General features: G+C 43.4%; 1 protein-coding gene across 2 annotated transcripts in view; it reads left to right on the top strand.

The window, feature by feature from the left end:
• The window catches only part of PAMR1 (peptidase domain containing associated with muscle regeneration 1), a 65,153-nt gene that overhangs the window by 18,896 nt on the left and 20,547 nt on the right, over nt 1-25,710 (top strand). For both annotated transcript variants that reach the window (XM_080395478.1, XM_080395477.1), the window contains exons 4-6: nt 3,897-4,011; nt 9,599-9,816; nt 13,936-14,043. In XM_080395478.1, coding sequence (XP_080251604.1) covers nt 3,897-4,011; nt 9,599-9,816; nt 13,936-14,043 — 441 coding nt within the window. The remainder of the gene's footprint in view (nt 1-3,896; nt 4,012-9,598; nt 9,817-13,935; nt 14,044-25,710) is intronic.

Genomic DNA, 25,710 nt, shown 5'->3' with positions numbered 1-25,710 from the left:
GGGCCCGTCCCGCCCCGGCGCCCCCCGCCCCCGCGGCGCAGACCCCGGCGCTCCGCCCCCAGCCGCGCCGGGTGCCCCCCCCCCCCCTCAGGCGGCAGCGCCGCCGCATGGGCGCTAGGTGGCGCGCGGGGTCCCGGCGCTGGGCCTGCCCGCCGCGGGAGGGGGGCCGCACGGGTGGGCGCGGGGCAGGGCGAGCCGGGACCGCGGGGGAGCCTGCGGCGGCAGTGCAGTCTGTGGGCACGATAAGCGCCGATTTAATACCGAACCGGGGGGGGGGGGGGGGGGGGGAGCGGGGGGCGGGGGCAGCGGTGGGGCGGTGCCCGGTTCCCCCAAGGGGAGCTGCAAGGCCTGCCCGCGGGGTCCTCGGGGCGCCCACCCGGCTCCGTGGGCTGGTTCCGGCAGCCGGGGGGCTGCCCGCAGCCGTGGGGGCAGGGTGAGCCCCTGGGAGCCACGCCTGGCAAATGCCGGCAATAGTGGTGATGGGCCTGGGGGGACCGTGGCAAGGAAGAAGTCGGTTGGCCTGGCCGGTGGGGCCGTGGGGTTTGTACTGTCTGGTGGCAGAGCTGAACCCGTGCACGTGGCTGAAAAACAGCCAGAGGACACCAGATCATTTGGTAAAAAGAGAAATGGTGTAGGGTAGTCCAAAGGAATGTTACTAGGAAAAGCCACGCTGAAGAGAACTACTTGGATACTGGGACATGACCCAATGGGACTGTTTATTGGATTGGAACTGTCGTGCCCAAAAAGGTGTATCAGAATCTAAAACCAGAAAAAAAAATGACCCCGCAGGACCCTTTCATCTGTACCCTGTACTCTTTAACAGCCTTTGTCAACCTCCGATTGCCACGTCACTGAAGAACACATGCTCCATCAAAAGCAGGGGAGAAAGTCGTGTTATCTGACAGCTGTCCTCAGCCTTGCTGTCCAAATGTGGTCTCGTGGTTAACAACAGTACTTGTAGTTTTAAAGATTTTGTGAACATTAGTGTTTCAGCTAATACTGGTGACCAACAAGCAACAGGTAGCCACAAGGCATGACAAGTGACAGCTGCCTTCCTGTATCAGCCTGTTCCTGAATACCAGTAAGGTTTCTACTCTCATTCTCCTCTGTTCAGTCCTCTTGACCTTTGAAGGAGCCACATGTCGATGCTGTAACACTCAAACAGCAGATACTGAGTTCTTACCAGAGGTCTCCTCAGGACCTCTCCCTCCATCAACCCACGGGTCTCCGTGGGCTACAACTCAGAGGTCTCCTGAATTGTTTTCTTTTCTGTTAGTAACAAGCTTTAGAGGAAATCTTACTGAGGCCCTGAAATCTGCCTTTTTTTCAGGAATAGGAACGGAACAAGGATGTTGATGCTCCGCCAAAGTGGATTATTTTTTTGTAAATGAGGCAGAATTTGCCAGCATTTGTGTTTAAGATGTAAATTATTTTTGAGAGCTTTCCAGGTCTCCCGCAGATTCAGAATGGGAAGAGAAAAGACTTCTTTTGATCAACAGATGATTGAACTGTTGATCTGAGGAGTCAGCCTAACTTCTGCTGGAAGGGCTGGAGATACAAGAGCACAGATCTGATGTGATCGCAAAGGTGCTCCATGTGGAGAAGGGCGGTAACAAATCTGAGAACATTCTTTTGGAGGCAGTCACTGAATGGCTCCTCTTTAGCCTCTGGACCACCTGCTTTGCTGGACAAACCTACTTCCTTGGCACCAATGTTCAGAGAGTTCAGGCTGTACCACTGCAAACAGAGAAGTGCGTTTAGTATGCCATGCATACAAGTATCTCTTTGCACCAGTTCTTTGGCTTTCCTTTGTTAAAGGCATTGGAAACTCAAAAGCCCTTCGGGACGAAAGAGAAACTTTCTTTGAGGTGGTCCAAGCCTCCTGTCAAACCATTTGAAGATTTCTAGCAGCTTTGTCTCAGGTTGTTTTTGAGGCAGTAGCCACCAGCAGCACAAGGTCCTGTTTCTTGCTGTGGGAAGGAGCATTATCATGTGTATCACAGCAGATCCTGCTGTACTCACTGAATCCTAATGTGGTTGCTGGGCACAGTCATTAATCCTTGCCTTTTACAGAGGGAACTAAGCGAGCCACAGAGGAGGATGAAACACTTTTGAGGAACTCTTCTGAGTAGCATTTCTGTTTCCTTGGGTTCTGCTTAATTAAGGGTAACCAAGGGTAAATGAAAAGCGTATTTCATTTGAGCAATACTTTCTTAAGAAGAAAGAGGAGTAATTGACCTGCAGTTTTCACATTTCCCCATAGATCAGATGCAGCAGGACTGATTTCCAGACACTAAGATCAATGGGAACTGCAGATGCTTGGTACTTCACCAAATCAGGTCACTGTCACCCTCTTTTCCCAAAGGAAGGAAGGGCCCAGAGGCAAGTGTTAAACCCCACCATTTCAGTAGGATACAATCATCCTGTGTTACTGGTTAAAAGTTTAGGATTCCTCTTTGGAAAAAGATGGAAGGAGCAGGGCTTTCTGTTAGACTAAAGAGGTAAAAAGAAGTGAGAGTCGCTGCAGAGGTCTTTTGGGTCATTTGTCTTTTTACTTACCCTCGTTATCTGTGGTATAGAGTCCCCTGGTTCAGTGATGCTGTTAGACTCAATTGCAATTTCTGGTTTACAGATACAGCCTCATCCCCCAGCAAAGCAACAGAAGGCTTACCAGGGAATGTAGCCATGTGCAAGACTCCACGTAGCCAGGAAAACAGAAACTGAGAAATTAGCTCTGTTTGGTGCATGATTTAGCTGCACATTTTGCTATCACTTGCGTTTACAGACCACAGAAGGCTCTACAAAAATCACTAAAAGACTTTCCTTCTTCCGCAGAGGAAAATACCATTAGCTGTATTTTATAGCTGGGGGAAAGGAAGAGGTTACTTAAAGTGAGGGAATTCTCTGGACTAAAAATGTTCAGCATTCATGATGAGGAATTAAGACAACTATCCCTGGACAGCTGCCTAGGGACAGCTGCAGGATAGCCATGAGAAGATGTTGCTTCCTCAGTGTGTGACTTTGTCTGTTGTTTGTTCAGGTCATTGTCCTCCAGTGTTTTTCTCAGACTGGGCACAAATGACGGGAGTACTTCATCTTATTCTGTTGATTGGATAGTTGTTGATATGAAGTACATTTCATAGTATGGTGAAAAGTTGAGAGTGACATAGGCAGAGGGGGACAGGAGGAGAGGAAAGATAAGAATGAACCTGAGAGAAGGGTGAGGGATGTATATTATATGTGTGTTACGTTGAGCCATTGGCGGAGGAGCTGTGATGGTTATATGTCTCCAATGTCATGGTGGCATTAACATATAAAGATGATGTGGTGAATCCTGAGGACAAACAGATGTCTCCTCTAGCAGTACATCAGCTGTTTTTCCTCCAAGAGCCTGCTTGCGAAGGACTTGAAACTATGATGTTGGGTGCAACAGCTCCTCCTCTCATTGTTTCTCTGACTTGAGCTAATTCAAGTGTTCATCATACCTTTGGCACTTGCCAACCAGCTTCCTCAGTTTCAGTGATTGCACAGGTCAACATGAGATCTATCAAAACTGTTCTGAGATGGAATGTCAGCCAGGTGGGTGGGTGGGCTAATCAAGTGTGGGACAAAAGCTGTAAGAAATGGTTTCATGGGGCTGCATTGAAAACCAGGGAGAAGTGATCAACTAAAATTTTTATAGGGGTGCTCTTCACTTAGACAATACTCTTACAGAGTCATAATCCTTCATAGCCATTGTGTGGCTGTCCCATTATTTTATATTCTGCTGTGTAAAAAAGTGTGTATCTTCCTAAGTCACCCTGTCTTCTCATTGTGGTGTTATTTCTACATGTATTTTCTTCAAATGCATCTTGAAGGTCCTTCACATGTATTTTTTTACTTCTTTTGCTCCCCAGGGTGTGGGCAGGTTCTTCGGGCTTCTAGAGGTCAGATCTTGCTGGAGGGTTACCCACTGAATGCACGATGCGAATGGACTATTCACGTTCAAGCTGGATTTAACATTGAATTAAGGTAGGTCATACTGACTTTTAGCCAGCACTGGTTTCAGGTGGACATTGGGGCATGAATAACCAAAAGTCAACAAGGGTCAACAGCAGGGAGCCCTGGGTTAATGAAGGTAGTACCACCACTTTGCATTTACTACCTCAGCTCTTTCCCCAGTTTAGCTTGTGATGGGCAGCCACTGCACAAATCATTAGTGCTGTGCCTTCAATTCCAATTTAGGACAGCTGGTTTCTAAGGAGTGTTTCTCAGATACTGGGCACAATGTATCTCTCTAGAGGTGTCTTCAAGACCTTGAAACCAAAGCACCCAACATTTTCTGAAGAGTCTACCAGGCTAAGACATTCTTTGAAGAAAAGCTGTAGAAACATTTTGATATGACATCTCATGCCAGGAGATAGTTGCCAATGGGTCCTGCCTTGCATTTAGCCTACATTCTCCCTCTCTTATTTTCCTTTCACTCATTTTACCAGCCCTGTCCTCCACCAGCCTCAGTTTTTCCTCTTACCATTCCTATGTCTGAAGGATGTCATTAGTTCTCCAAGTCTCCTCTGACCTACGTATGCTTAGACCTGTTATCATGCCCCTGCTGATTCAAACTCACAGTTCTTGATTGGGTGTCCTGCCTAGTGCAGAAGAGCCCCTAGCTGGGGTAATTAATACTGTTTTCACATGTGTGTAGCTCACGTGCAGCAGGAAGCTTGGCAGGGGATTGTATTCAAAACTCACTAATATAACAAAAACAGTAGCTGAAGCCTTCACATCAATATTTCACTGACTTTGGATGCTAGGCAAAAGAACCAAGAGACACAGATTTCTTTCTATATGTTTAAAGATAGACTTAATATTTAACAAAAGGAAGATGATTAAATAGAAAGGAAGAGCTTGTGGCATTCCCACATGAATGCCCTTTTTTCCAGACCTGCAAGTGCAAGCCTATTGTGTAGTTTTGAGCAGCTGCAATTATTGCCTGGATAGCATTGGAACCTCTTGACTCTGGAGAAGTGTGTAGGAGACAAAGGGCAGCAATACTGTGAGGAGCAGTTTTGTGTTCTCATGACACAACTTTGCATCAGCCTTAGCTGATATGAGCTGTACCTGCCTTGTTTTTAAAAGATGTTAGCTACATGTGTGATTGGAATTGCACAAACTCAGGGAGGTGGTAATCTGGTATTTTTTACGTTTCTGAATAAGGCTTTGTCAATTGTAAGTCTTAAAACATGCTTCAAGAGCTACTGGTTTCACCCTGTCTTCACTTTTATGGGGGTGGGTGTGAGAGTGGAAATGGATCCTGTGTATGCACATCACTAGTGAATGCACCCATCTCTGAGTTGACAGGCAGGTGGCACCAGGCACAAGGTATAAGAAAAGGAGGAAAGGCTATTCTTGCAAAGGACACTAGATCAAACAGCGGTACTTGCTGTGGCTGAGCTAAGGACACTGTCATCCGCTTCAAGGCAGAGGAATGGGGAGTGCTGTAAACTAAACTAACAGATGTACCAACTCTTTGGAGAAATCAGGCCCTGAGGGCCACCCACATACATGCTAGGAAGATGCATCACATGAGATCTGTACTGTTCACTCTGTTTACCTTTGCTATTACCAGAAGATGCAAAACTTTAACATGAGTGGCATCCTGCAGAGAGTGCTTTTTTCTTTCTCCCTGCGTCTATCACAGAATCACAGATTCACAGAATAGTCAGAGTTGGAAGGGACCTCTGGAGATCATCTAGTCCAACCGCCCTGCTAAAGCAGGTTCACCTAGAGCAGGTTGCTCAGGATTGTGTACAGGCAGGTTTTGAATGTCTCCAGAGAAGGACACTCCACAGCCTCTCTGGGTAGCTTGTTCCATTGATCTGTCACCCTCAAAGTAAAAAAGGTCTTCCTCATATTCAGAATGAACTTTCTGTGTTTCAGTTTGTGCCCATTGCCCCTTGTCCTGCTGCTAGGCACTATTGAAAAAGAGCCTGAGCCCATACTCTTGACACTTATCCTCAAGATATTAATATACATTAGTAGAGATCCCCTCTCAGTCTTCTCTTCTCCAGGCTAAACAGGCTGTTAGCCTTTTTTCATAAGGGAGATGCTCCACTCCCCTTATCGCCTCTGTAGCCCTCCACTGGACCCTCTCCAGTACGTCCTTCCTACAGTTAAACACACTAGGCATCTCTTTGATGTGACATAATGTTACATGCTAATTGTGAAAGTCTGCAAGAGGGAAGCCTGATCGTCTAACCTTCTACTGTCAGGAACTACATTTACCTGAGCTGGGTGGCATTAGACAGAAGCCTAAAGCCCTGTGCCCAGCCTGAGCTGAGCTTGATGTCTGGGTGCCTAAAGACCCCGCAGATGATGTGACACTTCTAGGGAAAGATCAGGAACTGTCCTGAATGTCCACACTTAATTCTGCCACCCTGCATGTCAGAAGGCATAGGAGGAAGCCTCAAGAGCAAACCCGGAGCATGAGACCTTATATCTACCTCACATAAGGTAATCCTGGAGTGTGTTCTGAATCAACTGAGGTTTCCAAGGTGGACCATTCAAAGCTGGCCATTGAGGTACTTGAGCAGTTAGATACTGTGGAAAACTGGTAGATGTAGCTTAAAGCTTCTCCTTTAGGACATTCCTACACAAAAGGGCAGGTACAACTAAGCAGGCCACCTGAGACTTTTATATAAAAATTCAGTGAACGAAACAATTCATGCTGAATGTCACTGCATTTTCATATAAACAAGCTGATTCCCTCTGTGGATGCTAACTCTGCTTAGAGCTGTAATGCCAACATTGTGCTGAATCAGCACAGCTACTAACAAAAGAACTCCTTTCTTCTCTCTGTGCACAAATCCTGTTTGCTGCCTCTCTGATGGCTTGTGAGGGCAGAGATGGGGATAGTGTGATACAGAAGGGGAACAAAGTGGTTTGTCTCTGCTTACATAGGGCAGGAAGAGCAACACTCTCAGGAGCACAGATAAATCTTCCCTTGCTTCAGGCTGTGCCACACAGTCCTCTGGGGGCTGGCTAAGCAGAGCTGTTTTGATAAATGGTGCCCAGATTGTGGTGGTAGTTTGTTTTCTCTGCTTTTTTTCCAGCCTTGTTTTTCTTTAGGTTGTGATGTATAGGCTCCCTCAGCCCAAGCCATATCATCAGGGATATGTCATACCACAGTAGAAGTAGCTCGCAACTTTCTATCATTTTCTTTAATGCCTCAGCAGAGATGCAGTTTTAAATATTTTCATTTGGCTAGGAGCTTTCCTCAGAGGGGCTGGTGAATGTATTCACACTGTACACACTGATGAAATCAAGACAATACTTTGCATTCTGTTTTGTATTTGAACACCTGTAGCACTAAATTAGCATTTAGTTTAATAATATCCAAAATAATTATGATATAATTACAGTTTCACGGGTGAGGGAACTGAGGTTCATTACATTGCCTGTACCTGTAATTTAAACAGCAACAGACCTCATGGTCTGTAAAGGGTCCCATCAACTGGGCCACAGCCAAGAGGTTTTGAAAAGCTTTGGCAGGTTTCCAGACCTGCCAATTCTGAGTTTTGATCATGGAATCCCATGTCATCAGTACAGTGCATCTGCTTCTATGCTAAGTTAAATAAAATGGAAACCAGAACCCTCTATGCCTTTCACATCTCCCACTCTGTTTTCATCATTTTTTAAAGCAGAGAAAGCAAACAAATAAAAACAGTATTCTGTGTAAGGTGCTCTCATTCTGTGCCTTCACTCTGTGTGAATATCTCTTGATATTCTTTGTTCAGGAACACACTGCTAGACAGAATTTACCTTTGCATCTATAAATAATACTGCTCCCATTACATGGCGGGCATCCCAGAAACTTTCCTTCTGTACACACACATACTTAATTTTAATCAGAAATGTATCAGTTCAGACAACCAGTAAATATTTGCAGGATTGAGTCAGGATAAACTGTAGCCTGATAAGTGTGACAAGAATGAATGGGTTAATTTGTATTGCTCTGTAACTTCCATAAGGGTAGACCCCTGGGGTATGATCTGCCGGTGAAAGAATGTTTTGAAGATGTAGTGCATAACCTGATGCCTGTGAGGATATCTCTGGCAAACCCGACAGAATGAGACTTCAACTCATGCATTTTATGCAAAGCTAAGTTGAATTAATCTCTCTCTAATGCATACTTAAAGCAGATGTAATTTTTTTCTTATTCTACATTCCACTAGATGATTTAAAAATTGAGGGGTGCTGCTCCATTGCTGTAGGTTCCTACAACTGCTTATTCATTTGTCTGTGTAGTGTACTCCCGATGCTCTAAAACCAATCATATGATGAACAAAGGTGACTAAATGAAGAGGCCTCTGTAAGTTAGCTCGTGAGATGTCAAAGAAAGGTCATTTTACATAACACGGGGGCCTTTCTAATATGGGGGCCTGAGTCCCAAGAAGAGAAAAGCAGGAAATAGGCTCCAGTACTCTCTTGCCTTTTCAAACTGTGAGATCCAGCAGCAGATCCGAAGTCTGTCTCATCTCTTTGATGTGGATATGCAGTCTTTGCAAGTCACTAGGCCCATATTGGAATAGGCAATGTGGGAAGTTTAGCCTCATCCTAAATACCTAAATACACATCTGTGGTGTTTGGAGTTCTTAGGAAGATTGAGTACACAACAAATTTCATTTATAAAGTATTCTGCTAAACAGTTAGGAACATGGCCTCTCAGGCTCAGCTCTTCCCTCATTCTTATCTGCTGTACCAAGGCTGGGCCCAGCATCCCTGGCCATTGCTTATGCTCCAAGAGGCACTTGGTGTTTCTCACTCTCTCTCTCTCATTCATATTCTGGTGGGATACTTTGGCTCTGTGCCCCACTGAATTCAAACAGCAGCATATAACATTGCTGTTAATGAACAAGAGCCTCGTGCAGTGACTGGATCAAACCTAGGAAAGACAGACATTGTGGGAAAAGGCTTTAAATATTTCCCTTCTGCACTAACTCCTGTCCCTTATTTCTGTCCTCAAAAGAAGGGCAAAGTACCAGACATTGGGGATTTACTACCATTTTACTTTCTAATGCAAAACATGCTGTAGTGTTTTGGATTCTCTTTCTCTGCCTATTTCTGCTTCTGTCACATCCCTAAGCTTTCCTTCAACCCCTGATTGCCAGCTTCTGAACATCACAATGTAAATATCTTTCGAGCCTTGGCCTTTGATACTGTTACTTTCAGTACTTAGAACTTTATTCAGGGGAAATAGAAAAATTTTTAGCAAGCAGCCACAATAGAAATATGCCCCCTACATTGTCTGACCCTAGATGAAAGTTCTAACACTGTAATGTGATTAGGGACTTGATGCATGTGAGCAGACTGTATTACTTCAATTTAGACTTCACTGTTCTGCCACTGAAATATTCTTATGAAGCAAATGTGTAGAGTTGAGCTGGCTTCCAAGGATCATGATGCAAAAATTGAGATGACTGAGGGGGACTGCATGTGATTAGGGACTTGTTGATTCATTGTGGGGCAGTCACTAATATAGCTGAACATCCAAATAAATCAAGAGTCAGGGTGCACAGGTGAGAGTATGCAGTCTGACTGTGTGTCCTTCTTCCCCAAGATTTTCCATGCTGAGCCTGGAGTTTGACTACATGTGCCAGTATGACTACGTGGAGGTCCGTGATGGGGACAATTTGGACAGCCGAATAATTAAGAAATTCTGTGGAAATGAGAGGCCACCTCCCATCCAGAGCACTGGGTCTTCACTCCATGTCCTCTTCCAGTCTGATGGATCCAAGAACTTTGATGGATTTCATGCTGTCTTTGAAGAAATTACAGGTAAAATAATCCCAAAGTGGAACATGCCGCTAATTCTCATTAATTCAATTTCACTAATCTCTCTCCCTGTTTTGCTTCATTAAAAACTTGCATGCTGTGTTGCCAGGAGCAACTTACACAAAGTCAGTGCAGGGAAGATTCAAAAGCTGTCAAATGGTGTGTGAATGTGAGGCTTTTCTAACAAAGACTGAATTCCTTCCACCTGTGTGAAGAACAAGCAGCACCAGCCACCACAGAACAGCTGCTGTTTTGTGAGACTTTTCTGTTTGAGTCTGAGAAGTAAGAGCACAGAAGGAAATAGAGGAAGGGGCATGTGTATCTGCAATTGCAGAATTGCCCAATCCTGTGTGCAGGAGCACAGACGCTGTCTCAATTAGCAAAAACCTGATGCAAACCCTCATAATTATCTCAGTGGAAATGCCCTGACATGACTTTTGTGTTGGCTCATGTATCGTACCATTACAACTTAAAAACCAAAACTGTGTACAAAGGACAGATTCTTTTCTTTAAGGAAAAAGAAAACCAGAGGCTTTTCCCATTCTGTGATGAACTCAATGACAGAAGCAGGGCTCCAGAATTCCTGTGTTTCTGTTAGTACTCCGTGCTTCAGTCTCCCATACTGCTTTCCATCATTTTATTCTGACTGCACAATAACATTGAAAGTGTAGCTGGCTCCTTATTTTGCCATTGCATTTGAAGCAGCCTCTATGCTCTTTCTGGATCTTCCTTGTTTAGCTGCATAGGGAATTTTGGTCGAATCTATCCACAGTACTTGTGGCACAGAAGGCTAATCAGAGCATGCTGCTTTGCTATAGATAAACTCTGCAGGATCTATGACTCACCATAACTTGCCTTCAGCACACCCTGGATGACCCCATTATTTCATGAGGTCGTCCAGGGTGTATCTGGCTCAGGAGGTTTAGTTATTTAATATAATCATTATAAAAATACACAAATCTACAGTGGATCAGCTGTTAGCAGTGATCAGGGGTGTAACTAGCAATCTGAAATGTGCATACTGCCAGATGCAGTGCCTATGCCATTTCTTAGCCTGCCCTGTTCTTCAAACGTTACCTTTAGTACCTGTTAGTAACATAGCAGGAGCAGTGAGCTATTGATAGTTTGTCTGCGCTACAGCAGGAGGGGTGATATAGAACAAATGAATGTGGTGTGGGCTATGTTGCATAAGGGCTGCCTACATTCAGGGAACTAACATTTTCCATATGGTGCAAGCTGAATTGATTCTGTTTTCTCTGCTCAGCAGGGAACACTTGCTATTCGAATACTGTTGAGCACTTTATTTCTGCCCCATTTTTAGTGGTAATTATTCTGAGGCTGGGTGGCTGCAAGTGTGGTAATCCACACAGAGCACATTGCAAAGGGCTTCTTAGAGTTTGTGAGGAGGTCTCATTGTGCACTTTATTATGAGGCTGTTCTGGCCTAATGTGTAGCTGCAGTGAAAGGCTTTTAAAACACTCCCAGTGTCTTTTTATGTGAAGCATTAACCTGGCCAGCAGGACAGTTTAGGGGAAGAATACAGCATGCATGGGGAACTGTAGAATTGAAAGCAGGAGCAACACAGCATCGAAAGCTCTGGCAGCACATCGTAAACTGAAGCATTTCCCCTGAAAATTTTCCCCTCTGCACAGCACTGTGGAAAAGCCAAGGTCCTTGGAGCAGATTGCACAAGGCTTGCTAGAGCAATTCCCTGTGCTGCAGGTGAGAGCAGCAGCAGCACAGGCTGTGGACCAGGCTGTGGAGGTTATCTGATGTCCCCAGCACCTTAGTGGTACAACGGAGAGGGCTAAAGAAGTGTCTTGTGCTCTCAGAACTGATTTGCTTCCGTTTCTGTCTTCCCTTTCTCTGAGCTCTCTGCTGCCTTACAAGTCAGCGCTTGCTGAAGCAGTGGCACTGACTGCACAGAGGTCACTGGTTCAACTGCCATAAAGGTTTTGATTGATACAAAATAAGCTGCAAAGCCTATATCCCCTTTAGGAAAGGTCACTGCATGTGCAGTTATTAAAGGACAAAACCACAGAACCTGCTGTGCTGCCTGGTCTGGAAGCAGGTGTGAGGTCTCATTCCATGCCAAGTGTTAAATGGGAACCAGTAATTGGCATGAGTGACTAGAAGTGACTCAACAGAGTTCAGATGAGAAGAATGGGGGCCCAGATGGGGAGGCATCAGGGTCTCTTAGGGATTAGACATATGCTGGATCTAGTTAGTTGAAAGCTTGTTATTGAATTTCAATAACACTTTACTTTCTGTACCCCCAAGCTAGTGATCTTTGACACAACACAGGGGCTTCAATATTTGGTAGTACTGTCCCATGTTTGACTGAAGACAGGAAATCAAGACTCCTTTAAAAAGAAAAATATTTAGTGCTCTTGAGTATCAGGCATTTTCAAGGACAGTATCTAGCACTTATTCACTTGACATGCTTACTTCTATAGAATCATGAGACAAAGCTGGGGCAAGGACAGAGCTGAAAGTTCACTGTTTTCCAACCAGTCACTACAAAATACCAGTCCCTACAGGCTTTTCTGCTTCTCCTTCCCTTTCTCAGTGATATTTTACGTTCGTTGGATACAGTACAATTGCCACATATATGTTCCTTTTAACAAGTGAATTACTGTCCTTAGTCAGACCTTGGTCTTCAATGAGACCTGGAAAATATTAATTACCCAGTCATTATGAATTGCTGTTACATCACCACATGAAACCTCCAGAGAAATACATATGTGGCATCTATATATTTCTTGTCTCTTGCCATCTGGATATAAAGACACTCAAAGATTATGCTTCAAGTGGAGTCTTTGCAAGGAAAACTGCTGATTCTGATATCTGCCATTCTGGACAGCAACAGAGAGAATGCTTTAAATGTAATAGTACACAACCTCACCATAGGTCCCCCAGCATAGGTTGCTCATGGCTGCAAAACTCAGTGACTTGTACAAAGATTCATATTTCTGTCATAACTGAAGTAATCAGTGTATTTAGTGTGGTAGGACAAAGATGATCTTTAAATGAATTAGAATGTAGACCTTTCTAGTAATTATGTTTTCAAAGTTTAATCTGCAAGTTATCAAGCATGCTTGGATAATTCTTTAACATGGCAAGGAATACGCTTTGTAGTCAATGTGAGCTTAAACTGAACTCAAATTCTGGTATGGATCCAGATGTGAACTTTGCTGCAGAATCTCGGTTTTTTGAGATTGACTTGAAGCAGGGCATCAGATCCTGAACACCTCAGGTTTTAGAGTTACTTGAATCTTAAACAGGATCTAAATCTTGAAATTTTTGGCTCGCTTTCTGTCTGCTAAAACCTGCACTCAGTTTGAAAAATAATCTAAGTGGAAGTGATTTCTTTCTATTTTTGAAAGTAAATTGTGTCCTACTCGCTCATCTCCCCTTAAAGCAGGCGCAAAAAAAAAAAAAAAGAAAAAAAGAGTGTGTGTTTAAAAAGTGTGTGTTATTGCACAGTGGAATTTGCTGCTATTAAATGGCACAATTACACATTCTGATATTAATTCATGCTAATATGTACAGTTTGATGTGTATCACTGCTAGATTTATGGTGTGCAAGTTCTTCCCCTGCATACTTACGGTCATCATGACCATTCAGAGCTTCCTGAACTTAACGCCAAAGAAGTGCTCCTCAGGGCCAAAGCAACTCCCAAAGTCTGGGATGACAAGATCTGAGACCCAAAAAGCCCATCAGAACCATGGATCCCAGAACTTATCCCTAAGCTCTGGGATGAATGGCAGGAGAAATGTAGGTTGATATTAAACTGATTTAGGCTAAGCTGTAAACACTGTTGGAGTTTGCTGTAAATTAATTTTCTTCCACAAACTTTTCTCACCACTTTACTACAGTTAAAGGAAAATGGTAAAAGTGACAAATGCTGGGAAAAGAACTGCCCACCCTTATAAGATCCCCTCTCCAGTAAGTAAGAGAGAAGAGCAGAAAGTGTTTTGTCATGCATTAGGCTCTTGACTGTGTCTTCCTAACTGTTAACCAGAATACATAATTTACCCCAAGATGTAACCATCATGAGGAAAAACGGATAGGACCCCTATCCTATGAGAGACCATGAATGTCTTGCTTTTCTTTTATAGCTTGTTCTTCATCTCCATGTCTTCATGATGGAACGTGCATTCTAGACAAAAGTGGTACCTACAAATGTGCCTGTCTGGCTGGCTATACAGGGAATCGCTGTGAAAACTGTGAGTACAGACACTGTGTGTATGACCAGCCTCCAGGGTTGTCACTGATGCAGGCCATCAATTGTTAGGAGTGTCATCGATAATGTAGCTGAGGTCAGTCACAGTGCCAGAGAATGCACTGAGCTTCTTGTGGCAATTTTTAAGACATATTGCATCACATTTTATGAAGATTTCTACTGAATAGTTCTGGAGCTTTATATCTATGTGTAAAAAGGTAAAACAGAATTGGAGCTGGGAAACAGCACACAAGAAGTATTTTAATGGACTAGCCTTATCAGATAAAGATATACCTGCCTGCCCTTTTCCACTGTTTGGATCAGCTCTTCTCTTCTAAAAGCACATACCCCAGCTGAGACCTGTGCTTGGTGCTCTAGCCAAGGTCAGTCCTAGGAAGTTTGTCTTCCCTCACAGCTATCTGAAAGGTAGAGTTCTGGCACCATGAGTGACAGAGACTTGTGACCAAAACGAGTGGAAAAGCAGATATTCTGTCCGTATCTGTGTTGGTGGTCCTCACTGTACATACAGGCATACACGTGGTTTTGTCTTGCCGAGTGAATTGTAAAATAACTGAGTTCAAATCAGTTCAAATCAATTGTCTGTTCTAGTAATTTAATTCTTCATGCTTGAGAAAATGTCTGTCTTCATCTAATAGGGCTTGAAAGAGCAAGAAGGGGTAAGAATTGTGCGACATATGCTATGATAAATCCCATATCATCTCTACTAGCTGAAAGGAGCATTATGAAATATTTAAAGTCACTGAGCTAGAGCTCCAGCTGACCCTGGACAATTTCAGTGATACTAGTGAAATCCACTTGGGATCATATTTGACTCAAGACAGAAAGCATGGCTTACTGTGCCCCGCTGTGGCATTACTCTGGCCGTAAGGCACACAATGCCTTGCCTGCTTCCAGAGTTTTCAATTCTATGTCAGAGCAGCCAACATACACCAAACCTCACTACTTCGAAAATCTTTTCACCACATGTGCCATTGTCAGGTGTGGGTTTCTCTACTGGAATTGCTTTTACTTCATCAGGGAAGTTAAATCATAGTGACATGGTACCTCCTTGCATGGATCATTTTGAGATAAAAGACCTTTTGATTCCTACAGATACAGAAGTAACTCATAAGATTCGGCTTTTCTCCCAGTAGACCAGAGGAGAGGTAGTTTGGCATTTTCTATAAGCCTGAAAAAGTTTTGGTTCTGAACAGCATGCTACATTCTGCCAGATTGCAGAGGTTCCTGGTATGTCTTCTGTAGGGAAGGGGTTGCTGAAAATTGAGGGTTCCTGACCTCAGGGCTAATGTGGCTGGCTCTTCTGCTAACAGCCTCTTGCCTGTGAGTAGTTGTTTAGCAGGTTACTTAGGGACTGGAAACTCCTAAGCTTGTTGCAACTGCTCTGTGAGATCGGTTCAGTTCCTGTCTTTAGGAAAGAGTTAAGAAAAGAACAAGATTCCTGCCTGGTTCAGAACCAACCTAAATTTCAAATTAATTAAATTTCCAGCAAACCTCAACCCTAGTTTTGGCAGGCTCTACACTACAGTGAAGGCAAGAAATGAATCTCACATTCTTTTACTAGTTTTCTTTTGTAATACTAATGTAGAAACTTCACCCATGCAACTCACACAGGAAACAACAGACAAGCTAGTCAAAAAACGACAGGATGAGACTTCTGTCTTACTGTAAACAATGAAGGGTATAGGTAGTAACAGAATAAAAAGGAGGAGACACTTAGAAATATATACAGTAAGATTTTTAACTTGACAGCGATCCTGTAGTTTGATTTGTGAAATAACAGTTTAGATGGATAAAATACTGTTACTTTATGGTATCTGCAGCTGTATGCTTGCCTTTTGCTTATGCTAGGAAATATTTTTTTCCAGCACCTATATTGCTGCCTTCCATGACATAGAAAAAGTTTGACTTTTTTTCTTGTACATGAATAGCAAACCTCACAGGGGGAAAACACTATGGCAAATCTCTGTTGTATGGCTTCAAAGAAGTTTTTTCTTATATATTTCATTCAGTTTTGCCAAAATGTATGCTAAGTATTTTCCAGTGTATGGGGCAAAAAAGGCAGAAAATTAAATTTTGATTTGTTTTTTAAGAGCAGAAGGAAGAACTGGAAAAAAATAACCATGGCTGTATTTCTTTAAAAATGAGTCATGTAGTTTCCTGAACAGCATTTCTGAACATTCCTGAACAGAAATCCTGAACAGTTTAAATGTTACAGGGAGATCATGTCATGCTCAAAATCTTTCTGTCTGTTAGGTCTTGCAGCAACAGTGCTGTCTTGTGAGGTAGAGCCAAGGGAAATACATTTATTTCTACAGAAAACAATCATAAACTGGTCACTTTTGGAATACTGAATATGACTTTTGACACTGTGAGGCTGATTCTTTCAGTCTGGTTTTCTTGGAGCAAGTCAGGCATAATCTCATTAAAGTAAACGGATTTATGTTGATGAAAAATAAGAGAGAAGAAAATTAGAGCCCCTTAAAGTTAAAAGCATGCAGAGATTTGATGCATGGTGGTGCAACAGGAGGTACCCAGGGAGGTATGAGGGCTTTAAAGAAATCCAAGGGACATGATTCAGAGGAAGGGAGACTGTGGGATTATTTTATTGAGGACTAAGTTAAGGCCAAATTAAACAAATTCAGCAATGAACATTTCATAACAGAATTAGGAATTTTCTAAGTCCCTCACCATCCCAATGCAGCTGTGTCTTTTTGTCATCAAGTTTAGTTTTTAAGATGTGGGAATCACTATTGGAATTACAGAAATCAGTTTAATCAGATAAACCACAAGAAACCTACTTTTTCCTCATTAAACTAAATTCCATTTATTTAACAGGATGATCAACATTGGTCAAGCCGCTTTCCTGGGGTAATATTAAATCCTAATTACTCCGTCAGTTACAATTTGAAATATTAATAAAATAATTAAAGGCACAGGTTGCTTATAACTAGCAGACTCTTTTCTCTACTATGGCAGCCCGGAAATTGTCTTTTTGTTTACAATTTGAGGGGCCATTACAGTGATTTAAAGGCTTCAACACCATGAAGTGAAATGCTGTTAAAATTTCAACCAGCTCTGTGTCAGGGCAAGAAATACCTTACCTAAATATGTATGATTTGACTCCAGAGACTGTTTTTTTTTTTAAAAAAAACACCTATATGAAATTGTAAAACAAATGCTAACCATTAGGGTGAGATCTTTCCTTCTTTCTTCTGCCTTAAAACACAATAAAGTCTTGTCCTAGACACCAGTAACAAATACCTTCTTACACATATGCATGCTCTGTTATGATGAAACAGTAAGTAGAGAAAACAAATTCCTATTTTAAATATTTGGGCTTCTTTCTGGTTTTAAACTGAATTTGCAGTATACCTGCATACCCCTCCCAGTGACCCCTTAGCCATGCTGACATGATTGAGGTCAAACTCAGACTTTTCTGTCTGACCTCTATGGATTTTAATTCAAATCCTGGAATCAGAGGCATTAAAAAAACGCCCCAAACCAGATCATCTTGTTCTCTTAGCCTGCAATACCCTGAAACACAGCAGCAACTTCCTCAAAAGATGCACGTTAGGGAAAAGGTAACAAACAACCTGGTGCTCTGCATGCTAAAAAGCATCCACTCAAATATCAGACTCAATGATTCTGTACAGCGTGACAACTACTTGTTCAACTCAAACTATGAAAGGTCTTTTCCAAAGTCTCAGTGTTGAGTTTGCTTGCTGAAGATGCAGCTGTAGAGAGACGTACTGCTGGTAACACATGGCAAATGCTCTCCTCCTCTGCTTGTCCTCCTGCTAGGACGGGGTGTTCTGACTCAGGAGTCCTCCCAGGGCTTGCTGGCCCCAGAGCAAGAGACCTTGACCTCATCCTGCCCTGAAATTTCCTGTTACCTTTATTTCAAACAAAGACAGGCGAACTAGAGTTCCTACGCAAATAAGAGGAACTTGAGCTGAATGGGGAATTCAGGGCTCAGATCCGATTTCCATTTTTATTCTGTTTCTTGCTCTTGTCTGCCAAGAAGGTTTGTTCTGCATCCTAATGAAGGGCCTAATCCAACTGAATAAGCTGTATAAACTTAACTCATTTCTGTAGCCTTTGATGTTGCTAGGGCTGGCCTTACTATGTTCCAAGAGGCCTCTGAATAGAGCTTTCAGGCCCTTCCTCACTGCTGATATAATCCTCTTCCATCCTTCTTGGCCCCATACAGCTGTGACTTGGGCTGGTTCTTGAGGACACCCTCACTCTTAACAGACTAACTGACTGATATTTAAGATAGGGAGAGAGCATTAACACTCCCCCACCCCCTGCCTTGTTCTGCTGCGGGAGAAATGAGCCCAGCTGTGAGTGCTTGGCATAGGCTAGACAGAGTTTTAATGCAGCAGAATCTACAATGAGGCACTGGGGAAAGGTTCTGGACATTAAACCTAGTTTTCTTACCTAACCATGGACATGTAATGCAGAGTCTTCTAAGGGAATGCTTGATTTTAAAAAAAAAAATGTCAGAAGATTCTCAGTAACGGGTTTCAAGGAGTGCCATAATTCCTGTCTATAGGTACTGGTATATATTGTGCCATTTGCAGCTCACGTGTGTTGGACCTTGCCTATGCTGCATGATTACAGTGGAGAACTTCAGGTATAACTAAATGCCTCTGAGCCCTTTCTTGCCACTCTGGCATTGAAATCAGTCCTATCCCAGTTAGGGAAAATGTTCCAAAAAGGAATATGACTCTTAATTTCCCTATTCCTAGTTTTGCCATTGTTGGGGTTTTTTTGGTTGTTCATTGCGTTTTGCTCACCTTTTCCAATGGGAAATGGCTTATTACAGTATTTGTAAAGGGACAGAGTTTATCCCTACTTGTGTCAAGGTGGATATATCAAAGAAATGAGATTAATGCCACACTTTATCCATCACATTTCTACTGTCCTCCCTCTAGGCTTGCATGTATAGGGTGGGAAATAAGAACTCCTCCTGTTGTCAAAACCATATATACCTGGAACTGCTAAGGAGTAAAGGCTAGCGGCCATCTTTAACTACCACAATCCAAGGATTCACCTGCCTTGAGACCCACATACTAACAAAAATCAGTAACTGGAATTTGGCAGTTCTCAGGTTTTGCAGACCCGTTAGGGGTTACAGGCTAAAGCTTAGACCAGCACCACCCTTTAGTGTGTCATATAGCAATCTGTAGTGTGATCACAGGCAGGATGCTCTTCAGAACCTTGTTCTTCAGAACCTTCCTAGGACTCCCTCTGAGAAGTAATGTAGTATCACTACTTGCGCCTTGAGCACTGTTACTTGGTTAAACTGCTCTTTATGGGCAAGACTGTTAAGAAGGACAGTTAGTTCAGACAGGGTGAGATAATCCTGCAGTGAAGACAGGGCCAGTGCAGTCATACAGGAAGCTTCATTGACCCACGTGTCTCTGCAAAGACAGGTAAGAGAATAGTACTGCAGTCCTCAGGGAGGTTTTTAATAAGTCACCTTCAAAGTTCAGTTCTGATGGCATAATGCCTTCTGTTGTTCTGAGCTGATCAGAAGAACATTGTGACGCTGGCTAGACGTTTGCTAGTATGTTATCCTTGCTGCCCGATACTGCCCCACAGTATACTCCTTTCCAGGAGAATCATGTGTTTATGAGGCAAGATCTGTGTTGTTTAGTGCCTAGTGTGTACGTTCAAAGGGCTTCTCTTGACATGGAGGCAGAGATTTCTGCTCCTAGTTTTCACTTCAGTATATTTCTTGGAGGTTTCTCCCTTACTTAGAAGGATGCTGGTACTGTTCACACAGCAACTGGCAAACCATCAAATATTATGTCTGGTGCTTTAAGGTAACCTAACATCAATTTTGAGTTGTTTTAATTCACTGGGTAATAAACTGAAGCTGTCTGGCTCCTGTTACAGAAACAGCCAAGATGCCCCATAGGATGGAAACACCTAAAAGAAAAGTAAGGTTGATGGCTCAGGATGGAAATTCGCACAAACATTTGAAATGACCACTAAACAACTGCTGCTTGTGAATCAGCCTGCAGAAAACTGATCCCTAGGACTTCTCTTTCCTTTTGCTTTGTCAATACAGCTGTTGGATTGGGCAAATCATGCTCTCTCTGGGAGGAAGTTGCTCATGCCATTTAGCAATGTTTGATCTCATAATGTTTTTATAGGGTTTTGAAACACCAGTGAGTAAGTGTAGCTGACAGCAAGGCTGAAAGAGACAGCACATCTGCTTTATTGACAACTCTTCTTATCCCTTTGTTATTTTCTCAGTGTTCATTAGCTAGCCATTTGTTTTTAGTTATTCCGAAAGTGAAACATGGCTGGTAAAACCCCATGGTATTCTGTCCAGAGCATAGCCCTATCATCTAAATGAATCAGAAATTATCTCTTTATCAACATAATCCATCCAAGGACTGGCCCGCCATAGGAAAAGAGGTGTATTTCTAAACCACATTAAATGGATTCATAGGGAATTTCCTCTTGCCCTACCTCAAAACAATCCTGAGCTTTTTCCTCAGTCTGCTAACATGCCTTAGAGATAAAACCATCCACATTATTCTCCCTGGTATGACTCGCCATGTGGAAGGATCAATCAGTGTTGCAGAAGCACATGTTGGACCAAGCAACGTGACAGGTATTCTTGGCACACTGTATGGGACAAAGAGACTTCTCCCTGACATTTAATCACTGAATCACTTAGGAGACTAAGTCTTCCTGACAGGTCTGCTCTAATGTATGGCATAAATCAGCTCTTCAGCACACAGTAACTGCATGCAGGCCAAAAAAAACAGTCTGCATCACTGGCACACTTTAGGCTTGCCCCCACCTTTTGCAAAGGTCACAGTTGGCAGTGGGCTGGTATACAGGTAAAAAATTGTTGATGGAGATGTTTTCTGCCTCTTAGCTAGAGCTAGAAGAAATAAAAGGATGGCCCAGAGCAGATTACAGTTTTGGGGTCTCTGCCTCTAATGACTCCTTGTCCTCTTTTAAGACTACTGATACACTGTTTGTAGCTTCTGGGGGGCAAGTGTACCAACTGCATGCTCTTGCAGTGCTCTGGGGTAACCTTAAAGCTACTTCAGAAGTTTGCTGGAATAACCAGCGTGCTTAAACACTGACAGTTTAATTCTTTTCCCCCTAAAGTTCATTCAAAGGCTTTGTTCCTCCTTGAGGATTTTGAACTCAAACATCTCTGAGGCAAGCTACCTTACACACTTCCCTTTGTTGTGCTCATGGGCATGATTTCACTGTCTTACATGCTGTTTGCAGCTGATGCAAGACACTGCCAAGGCAGAATGGCCCCAGGCAGTAGGAATGACGACACAAACAACCAGGCAGTATCCCACTTGCTCTTTCTTATGGCTCCCATACTCCTCTTTGGTTTCTTCAGGAGCTCAGGAACTGCATTTCACAGCCAACCAAATTGCCCTGCTACTTCCTTAGTACTCTCCTGCTTTTTAGTTCCCTTCATTTTCTTTTTCCCTACACTCTCATCTCAACACTTGGTAATTTCCATCTCTTTTTCTTAAACAGGCAATGCCACATCTACTTTTCTGTCTGAAATCCAGCTCAGATCCCTGCAAAATACCAAATAAACTGTCAGCTATGCTAGGGTAAATCTGTATTATTAAATGGTATTTTCCTGGTACAGTTAATGCACATGCACAAACATTGTTTCAAAGCAATAAACATTTCTTTAGAGGGTCTTTTCCATCAAGCATTGCTTGGCTTTGTCCCTGTTTAGCTGGAAAGCTGACATCTCCAAAATGAAACACCTCAAGATGATTTACTATCCTTTGTAATTTAGTATAATAGTGAGCGTACCAGCTTCTCTGTTGCCCTACAGTCTTCCCTCTGAGCAGATAGTGCTCTCTTCTGCACTGTGATATTGTGATGTTTTCCAAGGGACACATTGGGGAACTTATTCTAAATATTAGTTCTTGCCACTGATAGAGAAAGTGAATATTAAGGATCGTTAGAATTTCACTCACTCCAGTATCCCATGCACAAACAGGTCCAGTTGTATAATTAAATAGGCCATCCAAGTACCATACCGGAAAGGTTGTATCCAGAGACACAGCTTTCTAAGGGCTAAGAACAATGCTGATAAAGATCAAGTGGCTAATTGTAAGCAACAACCTCCAAATTGCCTCCGGATGAATAAATCACAGTGGGTGATCCAAGCATATTTTCACATGGATACGGTCCCATTCACAGACGCAGGGAGCTGGAAAACATCAGTGGGGAGTTCCAATTGGCTGGAAGGGAATGAAAAGATTTGGATTTCAGTAGAGATTACGTCATAGTTTTGTGTAATTATTCCTAGTTGGTGGAACCAGTGCAAAGCAAAGAGGCCCAGAGAGAAAAACTGGAAATCTACTATCTCTGGTCCTTGGGGCTGGCTGATCAGCTGCTCTTGTTATGATTTCCTTTGGTATTTCCAGGATTAATGTGAGGACTGGCAAAAAGCAACAATGCAAAGAGATTTGAACTTCTAAGACTCTTTCATGGGGGATAAATTAAGGCCAAAAATCTTTATGTTGAATTCTCTGTCCCAGCATTTCTGCATGAGCTGTGGCTGCAGCTGGGGATGGAGCTGGGAGAATGTGTCCTGGGGCATCACAAGAGGCATGAAGGAGGGTGGGGAGTTTCCTTTCTTTTGAAACACAAGTGAGGGCAGAGATGGTTTATCCAAAATCCTCCCTTTCTAGCAACCTGAATGGAAGCTATTGCAATGCAGGGAGGTGCTTTTGGGGAATAATCCTTGTTACCCCTGCAGGACTTGTATTTGATACTGAAGGCCAGTTCCTAAGTGACATTTAGGCACCTATTTGCTCTTTTAGCTACTGAAATCACAACGTGGGTGCCTTTGTGGAGCTGGCTGTTAGTATCTTAGCCTTGCCAAATAAAGTGCCTGTGATAACGTAGAGGCTGGAGGTACCTCTCAGACCATCACCTAAAGCCTCACCCACTTGTTGCTGAGTCTCTGGTGACAGGCATGATCAAGCAGAGCAGTGGTGCTTGGGTGTGTGGCTGTAGCTGTTCAGAGCATCCTCATTCTTTGAGGTCCAAGAGTTTCCTTATTCCAGAAAACACTGCTACCACTGTGAACACCTTTTTATCACAGTGGTTTCCTTGCCCTTTCCTGTACCGAATCTGCTGCAGTGTTTGCATGTATTTGTTCTCTGCTTTGAGAGTCTTGCTTTAAAAAAAAATAATTTGCAACCTAAACCTTAGGACTCTTATCTTTCCTTGCTCACCTCCTTCTAATTTCTGGTTGTAAAAGTTGCAACAACACTTTTTTTTTCACCTAAAATGCAAAGCCTGCCAGCTCCAAAAAGTAAAAGTTCTAAAGAGCAACAAAGAAGACAAGCAAGCATGCTAGACATCACCATCCCCCTCAGACATGGCCCGTGTGAACACACACCACCCCTGGAAAGCATTTCATTCAGGGAGTCCTGACCAAGGCCACCTGTCTTCTGGAGCTGTTCAGCTCCCAGCAGTCTGCTCCTGCTGTGGGGGAGAATGATGATCACATAGGAAAGCTAATGACATCAAGCCGCTCCTGCTCTTGTTCCAGCTCTTGCCAGGGTCTGGAGAAGAACAGCTGGGCAGCATGCTTGTCAGTGTGTTGCTTCCTAGTCAGCAGTGCTTTCCAGTGTAGGAGAGGTGGGAAGAAAGTTAATGTCCTTACGGTGGATCCCACAGTATTTGCTGCCATTTATTCAGGAAAGCTTGAGCTGAGAGGTGATCTCGAGAGCAGCATCAGAAGATGTCAGGCTCTTTTCTGAGCTTAAGTGCCATCACTGTGAATTTTGCTCCTTGTAGGAAAAAGGCCTGTGCTGAAATGATTGCAGCCTCAGGAGGAGTGTCAGCAGTGTCACAGGGAGGATGCTCCCACTACTACTTACACGGCTTGCTCTATGAGGCGTTGCAGGGCCTCATGAATCCAGTGTTGCTATCAGCAGGCTTATGATGTGCCCATGATCCCAGCATGCAGATAATCTTGAAGGCAGACAGGAGCCCGACAAGAATGCTGGGACTCATAAAGCAGAAGCCTGGAGTCAGAGCTCCTGCCCTGTAGTGTGTGTGACCTGACACATCGAGGTCTGGCAGCCCTGGGCAGAGGAGAGTGCAGAGCCACGTTGCCTCAGGATGGCGGGATGGCCTGATGCCTCCCGATGCTGGCAGGCTATTTCATCAAATCCATTGCCAAACTCATATGTTTGCTTGAAAGCCCTGCTCACTGCTTATGAAAAGGAATAAAAAAGCAGTTCTGCTGAGCACTCTGAGTCACGGCCTCCAGAAATCCCTTACCTCATTCCCTCCTTGAGGACACAGCCATTCCAAAAATGTTCTGACAGCCAATGTCCTTATGCTTTTGGCTAAAGTTAGTCTCTGTGGGTTTATGTGTTAGGCATTAACCGTCTCTGGGCAGCTATGCCAAGCTGCAGAGGGATGATGTCTCAGGAGAGCCATCTGAGTCCTCCCCCATGTCAGTTCTTTTCTGCCAGCAAACCCTGTGAGAACCTGGGGTGTCCTCACCTTGTGGGTGCACACTGGGGAGAGAAGGGCTGAGTGTAGGAATAAATGGTATCAGAGATTTGCATGGGCTGACATAGTCATGGGCCAAGATTAGGAAATAAGGTCTGAGTGAAGACAACAAATTCTGTTAAGTCTGAATTCAGAAAAGCTCTTTACTCACAGGACCTTGCAAAGGGTTTCACAATACCCAGCAGTAACTGCTAAGCTGTTCATTGCCGGTTCCCCCCTTAACTCCTGTGTTTTGCCCATATGGCTCCACCACTTTTGTACAAAACATTGCTGCTGAGAATAATGTGTGGATTACATAATGGTGTAATTATTTAATGCTGATTTCTGCACAAAGCTGAGTCAGTTTAGAAGTAAACATAGTAAGAATATTAGGAGATAACAGTACTGTTCCTAGCTCTGCTGTTCACCTGCTGTTTGCCTTCAGCTAAATCACTTGGTGTCTCCATGCTATAGCTTCCTCAGCAGTAAGACACAGACAGACACCAATTTTATAAAACCTTTGGAAATACAGAGATTATAAACTTTAAGAACTGTTATATAATGATACTTAGGTAGTCATGTAATAAGACTTCCCCTCAAAACAAAAGTTAAACCAAGAAAAATAATTTGATCAAATCAGAGACTGGCAGGCCAAAAGTCAGAGGTAATGGGATTTACCACTACTGACTTCAGCAGGCTTGACCATAGGCAGTGACTGCATATCAGTGAGCTACATGAAGTGCATGTCGGTAGAGCCAGCTGGGAGTTTTCTGTTAGAATGGTTTCATAGCAGTAAATTTTCAATGAAATTTGTATTTTCTGCTGGATATTTTTAAGTTATTGTTTCCTTAATCAGAGAGAAAAACCAATCACTTCCACGTATTCTGCATGTCATGCTCCCTCCAGCAACAATAATTTGGAGCTGTGCTTTCCGGGGTTTACAGGTTCTCTGGCTCCAGAGCACTTGCCAGCCACTGCTGTGGAGCCAGGAAACCTCAAAGCTCAGGATCCAAAATCCTGATGCTGAGGTTCCCTGCACAGCGTCCCTCTGGCTCAGGGGCTGCTGTGGCTTTTAGCGGTGTGCTGGATCATGATAGCATTCACTGAAGGAAAGAATGTC

Source organism: Falco punctatus (assembly GCF_963210335.1).
Source record: "Falco punctatus genome assembly, chromosome: 7".
Classification (NCBI taxonomy): domain Eukaryota; kingdom Metazoa; phylum Chordata; class Aves; order Falconiformes; family Falconidae; genus Falco; species Falco punctatus.
The sequence above is the reverse complement of the archived record's forward strand: the minus strand, read 5'-3'. Positions and strand labels throughout refer to the sequence as shown.